This window comes from Onychomys torridus, chromosome 9 (genome assembly GCF_903995425.1).
Source record: "Onychomys torridus chromosome 9, mOncTor1.1, whole genome shotgun sequence".
Lineage (NCBI taxonomy): Eukaryota > Metazoa > Chordata > Mammalia > Rodentia > Cricetidae > Onychomys > Onychomys torridus.
Window position 1 is genome coordinate 66,453,247 of NC_050451.1, and position 9,626 is coordinate 66,462,872.

General features: G+C 41.8%; 1 protein-coding gene across 1 annotated transcript; it reads right to left on the minus strand.

Moving 5' to 3' along the window:
• Positions 1 to 1,592: 1,592 nt before the first annotated feature.
• On the minus strand, positions 1,593 to 8,296 carry Fam216b (family with sequence similarity 216 member B). The gene is made up of 4 exons (XM_036198597.1): positions 8,229 to 8,296; positions 6,264 to 6,379; positions 3,970 to 4,090; positions 1,593 to 2,003 (listed from the first exon to the last, which is right to left on the minus strand). Exons 2-4 carry the CDS (start codon positions 6,360 to 6,362, stop codon positions 1,819 to 1,821), a joined length of 405 nt encoding a protein of 134 aa, XP_036054490.1. The 5' UTR covers positions 6,363 to 6,379; positions 8,229 to 8,296; the 3' UTR covers positions 1,593 to 1,818.
• Between the last annotated feature and the right edge of the window lie 1,330 nt (positions 8,297 to 9,626).

The window sequence follows — 9,626 nt, forward strand, 5'->3', positions numbered from 1 at the left end:
GCAAGTTTGAAATGTGGAGCTCTAGCTGTAGGGAGAACATTATCTTCTCAGAGGGGGAATCAGCAAGAAGGGATCCTGCACCAATTCACATCTATTAAACCCATCTGTCCTTCTTACAGGCCGGTGACATTCACCTGCCCATAGGATTGTAAAAGTCTCTGTTGGAACAAATGCTCCCGAGTGGTTTTGATGCAGGGTTGCAGCACGGATCCTCCATGCTTGTTATTCTTGTTATTCTGTAACACAAGTTAACGCTGACTCAGCAGGTACCTAGGCCAGCCAAGTCACAAAAGCCCACGATAAAGTGCACATCAGCAGTTCACGGAGATAAAAGGCTCCGAGTGGAAACAGGGGAAGGGTTGCCATCATCCTCTAACTCTTAGGAGGGTTACCTCACAGCTTACCCCAGTTCTATAAGATTTTTAAAAGCTGCCTAACAACCCCTAACATAACAGTGTGATCTACACAGAGTACTTGAATCAGTGTCAGGGTGCTCAAGAAGCTGCTTCATGATTAGGCAAATGGCCCCTTAGTCTCTCCACGCTGATGATGGACAGTATGAGCCACAGCAGCACAGTCTCCATCTGGTCAGAGGTTGTCCCTGCTTTCCCAAGACTTCCTGACAGACAGGTGAGACAACCATGCCCCTCACCCCATCCAAAGAAAAGTCAGGTGGAATTGTAGACCCAATAATGAGGCTCTTTAGAAGCCTTTGACTGATTTCATACCTTTTATGTCAATGGCTGCAGAGAGAAGGCAATTATCAATGAGAGGATTTGGGTTTTTTGTTATTTTGGGTTTTGGCTGGAAAGGGTGTGTGGTAATATTGTAACAACTCCTTTTCAAATGAATGTTCCATGTCTCTTGTAAAATAAGTTCTATCTCAACAATTTCTTCATGTGGTAATAGTCATTGGCTGAGATGAATGGCATTTAAAAAATAAAGGAAGTGACAGTTTTTAATTTGACTGTATAGGATCATGAATTTTTGGCACACACAGGAGAATAATTGGTGAAGAAAGTCATTATTAAACATATCTAATATGATACTGTGCCACTTGTAGAGAAACTTGCCTGGCCATTTCTCATTGTCTGCTCATTTGCATGGTCTTGTACGAGTTCTTAAGATCTTCAAAGACAAGACTTGCGATCAATTCTTTGGGGCTGTTTTCTGTTCTGCTGATAGTGTTTGTTACTGCCAGGGGCAGGTGTGTGCATGAATTACCTTACCCACGTGAAGGCCAATCACGGCTGTCTAGAATCAGCCTGGCAGTAGCAGACTGATGAGAATAAATTTCAAAATGTCAGAAATGTGATTGAGTCAAGAGAACAGGAAACTGCAGGGCCACAGTGAATCTCACTGCCTGGTGGGAACACTGTGACTCCAGAAACGTCTGTAATCAGTATTGACTGTGTGGCTTTGTGTGTTTCCAGATGTTTCCAGATGTGCAACGGGCAGCTTGCAGGCAGCTGTCACCCAGGGAGACGGGTCCAGGCACTTGACCCCCTTCTACTCCCCCGAGACTTCACCGGGACACTGGAACTCAAAAGCAGCTTTTACTTTGAAAGCTGTGAAAGCTCCTTTATTTTACAGATTATATGTGGTAAACCTTGCTTATTATCTGCTCTATAGCTTGCAAATCTTTCAACTTCCTGTTGGTGGCATTTATGTGAAGATGGGATTATGTGTAGATCTGGAGTTTATATTAGTGTTCTTTTATTCATTGTCATACAGCAAACATATACCAAGCCCCCACTAGGATGCCAGGAATACACAGATGAGCTGTCTATTTTAGAGATTAGTCTCGGGTCTTGATGCTCAGTGTGCTGTGCTAGGGGCCCTGGGTCTAACTCTAGACTCTGGTTTTGCTGGTCGGCGTTTTCTTTGCGTGGCTGAAGAGTTTCGGGGAATGGTCCTTTGCGGATCTACCTTGGTTGAGGCTCGCATGGTTGAATGTCTAAGCAGAGCAGCACAAGACAAGGCCTCCTGCTGAGTGATATAGCCTGAGCAAAGAAACAAGAGGAATGCCAAGGTCAGTATTTTTCTTGGAAAGGTTTCTTTAGTTTTTGTTTTGTGTGTATGAACATTTTGTCTGGATATGTGTATGTATTCCACATGTGTGCCTGCTGGCCCCAGAGGCCAGAAGAGGGTGACAGATCTCCTAGAGCTGGACTTGCAGGTGGTTGTCAGCCAACTGGGTGATGGGAAATGACCCCAGGTCCTTTGAAAGAACAGCAAGTACTCTTAGCCACTGAGCCATCTCTTCAACTCAACAAATTTATAGAACAAAAATATTCACAGAGGTGAATGGAAGTTCTGCTTCCGTGGTTAGCATGCCCTGGTTATACTGTCTTTGAGGACAGGAAGAATTTATTTTTTGTTTTGCATTTTTCCTTCAGTGAGCATGATGGTTAGTCTTCACTATCAACCTGAATGACCTAGATAACCTAAAGATTGTTGAGGCACACCTTGTGTGTCTGTGAAGGTTATTTCTAGAGAAGATGAACTGGGGGAGCCCCTTCCTGAATGTGGCTGAGTACCCATACTCTCTGTTCTCTTCTTCCTGGCTGTCAGGATGTGAAAAGCTGTCCTGTATTACCCCTTCCATGTCATGATGGACTGACACCTCTAGAAACCATGAGCCAAAATAAGTCCTTCCTAACCAGAGTGGTTTCCATAAGATATTCTGTCATATAAATGAGAAGAGCTAAGTAACACAAATTACTATAGTCACCAACTAGAATGTCAAGACATTTGGAAAGAAACTTGAGTGATGAGTAGCCTTCTCACATGACTTATCTTAGTTATCAAAACTTTCTTCAATTCAGAGAAAAATAATCCCTGGTTAAAAAGATAAAAATGATTTCTTTCAGTGTTTCTCAAAATACAGTCTTCATTGTACCCACTAGATGCTCTGAATCCATGTGCTTTTAACAAAATCCCACTATAATTCAAAACTCTACTCTCTTCAAAGACCTTCTGAAATGGAAGCCCAGAAAGCAAGGCATGGGAATCTGCATTTTAGTAAGATGACAATTAGATTTTATGAACATTACAAAATTCCTCTGCGTTTAAGTTTATTGGCTTCTTTGGCATTTGGCTCTGAAAATAAAAACCACCAGATGGTGCTTCTACCATATTTCAGACACTCGTCAGTAATCACCAAACTCCAGGTCCTTGTTCACTAGTTTTATGACTGTGGTAAAGTTATTTAACTCATCTGGGTTTAAATTTTCTACCTGAGTTGGGAGGACAGTGCAGTGGAGGGGGCAAGCAACTAGAGGCGTTCCTGTAGGATAAAGGAATTAATAGCCATAAAGCCTTTTAGCAGGTTGATGCTCATGATGCATTCAGTTCTGTTGAAACTATGGTTTCATCTGAGCTTTGTAAAATCTGAGTGGATTTGATAGAAAGGGAGAAAGCCAAGTATGAGCAGATGGAAGCCATGGTCTTTGGAGAAGTCACTTCTTGCCTGAAGTCCTCTTTGATGATGGTTGGCTGAATGGTCTTCATCATATTACAGAATTGTGTGGGATCCTGGTTCTATAACTAGATTGAGCAGGATATAGGGGCTATGCCAACTGCTGAAACACACAGTTGTTATTGTTGGGAGTAAACTGTCTTTGATCTTACACAAACACGAAGTAGGGGAGCCATTGTTTCAGCTTCTGTTGGCTTTCCAAGTCCAGTGTATTGATCTACTAGGTCAAGTTCATATAAATCTCAGACAGTTGTTAACATTTTATAAGAATCCATACTCTAATTTCTTTAAACCCTCTTAATTCACCTATAAAACCTCATTGTCTATTGTCAGGGATAATCATTTTTAAACTTGGCTAGCCAACCATGTTGATAAAGTAGGTTGGCAGAGGCCATTCTTCTTGGATTATTTATCTGGAGATGTGACTTCTGGCTGTAATGAAAAGTTCCCTGCTGATATGCCTGTTCTGGTAAGGTAGTCAAACTCACCCAGCTGCTGCTGGTACCCAAGGCTGTGAATGTAGCGGGTCTGCAGGGCCTTCCACTGGGACCTGGAGTCATAAATCCTCATGATGCTGTAAAAGTAGCGTCGCTGCCCTTGATTTAGGTCCTGTTAGAAGAAAGAGGTGACTTTGATAAACCCCTATGTAATTAAAAGTGTAACACATTCAAAACTAGTGTTCACAGGAATAAGAGGCTTCTCTTAAGGTGACACATATTTTTAAGGAGCCTGGGAGATGAATAATCAGGAAATTTCCCTTCACCATTTGTGTAAACAATCTTCTCCGTGTTTGGATGACAATGAAGGAAAAGGTCTGGATGGCAGGGAAGAAGAAGGTTCTAGGTGCTGTAAGTCATAATTATATACTGAAGGAGATATAAATGCTTCCAGGATGTGAGGATTTTACTGATCTTTATCGAGAAAAATAGGTTGCGGGAATCTACACAGGGCGGAGGAGGAGGCTTCCAGATAGCTGAGATGTTCAGTGGAAGTTCCCAGTCAGGAACAGGGACAGACCATCAAGTGGACAATGTGCTGGGAGATCAACATGGGCAGTAAAACAGGGCCATGGGAACAGAGGAACCAGGCTTGGTGGTATAGGCCAGCCCTTAGGAGGCAGGGGACAAAGGAGCACCTCAAGTTCAAGGCCAGTCTGATCTACCAGTGAGTTCTATGCCAGCCGGGCTACATAGTGAGATCCTGTTTCAAAGAGAGAGGGAGGGAGGGGGCACTAGAAAGATCAGAAGTTTCAAGCCCTCCCTAACCATATAGTAAGTTGAAGGCCAGCCTAGGTTACATGAAACCCTATCTCAAAAGTAAGTGTGGAAACTGTGATAATGGCATGAACCTTCTAGAAAAGCCAAGTTAAAATAAGTTTGTCCTGGATACAAAATACCCAAGAGACAAATTTCAAATCCAACTGGAAACCATGTGGGAGAACTGCTCTTACACTTTTACATATATACATAGGTTAGGGCGGCTTACTGGTTAGACATTCTGTGGGGGACTAAAATCTGAAATCTGTAAGACAATTTGTTGTAGCACAAATCTTAAAAGGTCTTATTAATAAAAACAAACTCAGGAGCCAAGTATTGGGGTGAATGCTGGAAGATCAGAGAAGCAGAACAAGCCACAGCCACCTCACCTTGCCAATTCCTCAGTTGACCCTGTTTCCTCAGACTGGAAGCCTCTGATTCCTCATCCAGAATGAATCTCAGCTGAACTACTGCTAAAAAGCCTAAAAGCTTAACCAGCTCTAGTTCCTGGACCTCATGCCTTATATACCTTTCTGTTTTCTGCCATCACTTCCTGGGATTAAAGGCGTGTTTCCAGTGTGGCTTTGAACTCACAGAGATCCAGGTGGATCTCTGCCTCTGGAATGCTAGGATTAAAGGTGTGAGTGCCACCATTTTCTGGCCTCTATGTCTGTCTAGTGGCTGTTCTATTCTCTGACCCCAGATAAGTTTATTAGGGTGCACAATATTTTGGGGGAACACAATATCACCACAATTTGTTTTTAAGTCTAGAGTCTTTGAATTTGATATTAAAAGTAAACCCAGAGTAAAAGTAGCAAAGCCAAGAGCCTCACAAGCAAGACATCAATTCACTCCCAGTTTCTATATTATGTATGCTTGGGGATAATACATTTGAAGAAGAGAATGGATTTCATTCCTGAGTAACTAATTAAGCCTTTCACATGATTGCAGACAAGATAATAGGAAAATTGCTAGCCCACTTCAACAGCAAAGCTCCCCATACAATGGGAATTTCCCTTACATCAGATTAAAAAAAAAAATCTTGAAAGTTACAGTTTTTATTTTATCAAGAAAAACTATGCCTACTTCCTCCCCTGTGTAAAACTTTAAACATCCTAAGTGAGAAGTCAGTAGCAGGTTACATTTCTCATATTCTTACATTGCCTCCTATCTTTCTTGGAAGAGATGTGAAGAAAAAGGAAATCTCTACAGAGAGTTCCTGTGTGAATGGCTATAATTAGCTTGGTGGGAAAGACATCTCAAGCAGGAAGCCGCGATATTGATGTTGCCAATTAAGTGAGTTCCCATGGTGGTGGGACAGCCAAGAAAGGAGAAGACTGCTTCTCAGACTCCAGCCACTGGGGGTGTTTAGGGTTAGGCTGTCCTTGTCCACCTTCATTCATTCCTTCAGCAGGCACTTACTGCGGGATCAAAGAATACCCACTTCCCGCACAGACAGTTGAAAAAAGTCCTCAACCCTTCAAAGAAAGAAGAAAAGGCCTCTCTCTTCCAACAAGATGTGGCACCTTCAGTAATGAATTGTCAACAGCAGAGGCAGGCACTTGAATGCGAGGTATTTGTGGAACATTCTGGGGCTGGTGCTGCTTTTTCAAGTTTCTCCTCATTTTTCTTTGTCTTGTACCTCCAAGGAATAACAGACACATAATCAGTTTACATTCTATTTAACCAGCTATGAGATGGACCTAAGACAGTTAGTAAGCAAATAAGTAAATAATTTTTCCCAAGGAAGATATTTTCTCCTATTTCCAAGTAAGGAGATGTTTGTAGTCTACTAGTATCCTGTCTTTTCCAATCCTCCCTCATTGTGATGGAAAGAATCATCCAGATCCTTGTCTTCCTGCTTCCCTGTGTCCAGAGTAGGTATCTTATAGAGACATTCCAGTCTGTAGCAGTTACTTCTTTACAATTTTAAATAGTGCTGTAAGCTTATCTGGCTCTAAAAGAAATGTATATGTTTTTGTGAGTTGGAGGGGGGGGCACAGAATTCAAATTGGAGAAGAAAATAAGATTATCCATCCTTAAATACTGTTGGCATTTGATTAGTTTCCATTTATTTATTTAGTTAGTATGTATTGTATTTGATTTTAGGAAAAGGTGATCACAATACAGATATGTTATGAACCTCCTTAGGTCATTAAACGTTCCCTGAAATACAACTGCTAGCAGACACAAAGTATATCCATTTCTTGCACACTTAGATCTACAGTTCTATACCACAGTGCTACAAAATAACCTGGGACTCCATCACTTTTCTCTCCCCTGCCTGACAAGGTCAGAATAAAGGACTGCTGTGCAGTGACAACATGTCCTTTCTCAGTAGATTAGGGTTTAGAATCTAAGGTCTATCCAATGAGGGAAAACTTAACAGTCTGAGAAGAAAGAGTGTGTTGGTTAGGGTTGTAGAGGCAAACAGAAATCCTGAGCATCTTCCTCTCTGCTCACTTCTCTGCCCTTACCAGTACAAACTACAGATGACAGAAAAAAAGAACACAACAAACCAAGTGTAGCAACAGGCCCTCTAGATGGAGCAGACTGGTATCAGTACCTATATCACCAGCTAACTAGAGAAGAAGACCTGGAATAGTGGCCCCTCAGACCCGAGTTTCTTCCCTTGTTAGCCTCTCCTGCTACCTGCTTCATAGTTTATTGAATTCCTGGAGTCATGGGTACAGATCTCTCAGTTTGTACCTGCATCTTCTCTTTCTACCTGTCCCCAGTGAATGGTCATGCATGCACATACACATTCTTAAAAATATTTCAATCGCCAGGTGTGGTGGTGCACACCTTTAATCCCAGCATTTGGTGGCCAGAGGCAGACAGGTCTCTGTGAGTTCCAGGCCAGGCTGATCTCCAAAGAGAGTTCCAGGACTATAGAGAGAGACCTTGTCTTTAAACAACAACAAAAATCCCAATACATGGGAGAATTATGATTGGCTCAGATATGAGGTCTAGCCATGGGAATCTTCTATAGCTGAAATTTATTATAGAAACATCAGTCAGCATCTCTTTGTGTTCTGTTTCCATGATATAAGCTTATAAATAAAACTATGAATATTTTATTTAATATCACTTTTCTTTAGTGGGTACCCAGGAATCTGTACCAATCAAGACATACTCTTTGCATGTTCTCCCTGATTGAAACCCACATTCTTTCTTTCCTGCACTCAAATTATTTCAAAATCCCTCCTCCCATTTTCCAGGTCTGCAGAGCAAAGAATAAATATTCTTCAAAGTTAGAATGATTCCTTTTGTCTTCAAACAGTGTGAGAAAATGACTAATGATGTTTCTTGTGGCAACAGCTCACGTATGCTTTTTCTTGGGCTATTGCTGAAGAAATCCATCTTAACCATTCAAGTGGTCTACACAGGATAAAATTTGCTTTAAATGCCTGGAGAATGCATGGAAAAAACAACCTACAGGTTAAATGAAATCAGAAACCAAAAGACAAATTTGCTTAAAAAGAACTTACCTTATATTGTGGTTCCCTGTTTTAAATGCTAACATCCATACCCCAGGTAGTTTTCTTGCAATGTTTTCTAGTCATACAGCAGTAGCAGGATTTCCATTGTGTTGATAAAATAATATCCAAGCAACACTAGGAGATGAAACAAAGAACTGGAGAAACTTGGCTTCATACCTTCCTGTTTGTGGGTGACATTCAAGAGCACAGCTGAGGTTTGTTGTTGTTGTTGTTGTTGTTTTCCTAATTTCATATCTAAGGAAGGGTCAACTTCTAAACCTATTATATCTGCATTATATACAGGAATAGCAGAAAAGTTCATGGAGATAGGTGCTAAGGGTTAAAGGTAAAGAAATCTATTAGTGCAACAGGCCACTCCATGTGTACTCCCCAAATTTGGAGTCAGAAACATCCATTCCCCTTGCTCAGAATGGTGAAGAAATGGTTCCTACATACATAAGGCAGGAATCTGACTGTGATAACCTATGGAATCACATCATAATCTAACACAATGTCCTTCTTCCTATTTCTTGGGGGGAGTAATGTATTCTCTACACTCATGTTGGTTAGAAGCTACATGCATAGCAGAAGATATTGCCTTTCTCTGTGATGGCGTTATTATTTCTCAAGAATCCTTTTTGCAGGGCTATGTGAGGGGTATGCCAACATGGAAGATTAGAAGTAGTTTCCAGGAGATTCTAGGATTGAGAAAAGTCAGATGGAAGGGGGAGGGATGTTAGGCAAAGAGGGAAAACATAGATGGGCATGAGAAAACACAAAGGAATTCAGAGACAGAGAATAGCCTGGAGAAATACAAAGGCTAAGCAGCATGAAGTGAGGAGCCAGTCCAGCAGGCTCCCAGAGGAAGAAAGGGAACCAAAGACTCTTCCACAATGTAAGCCAGACCAGCAGGGGACTGGTGAGATGGCTCACTGGCTAAAGATGTTTGCTGCCAAGTTTGACAACCTGAGTTTGATACTCACATCCACACTGGAGAGAACCAACTCTCCAAAGTTTTCTACTGATCTACACACACACACACACACACACACACACACACACACACACACACGCACACACACTCCTGTATGTGTTTCTTCATATATGTATGAAGAGAGTCAGTCCTACACACAGAACAAGTCTACAGTTCTCACAAGTCCTAAATCCATCTGGGGATTTGGCATGACAGACTTTTGGTGTGCCACAGTCAGAAGTCTATGTGGCACTCTACACTCAGGGCTATTCCCAGACTATCAGGACAGGGGGCATATTGCTTAAGACTGGACTACTAAGGTCTGAAAACACTGAGGTGTCTGTATGAAGCAGTGATGGCTCCTCTGAGAACTTGATAGGGACATGCTCAGAAAGTTGTAGGAGGCTCAGACTGTGAAGCCTGATGCCCCTTCT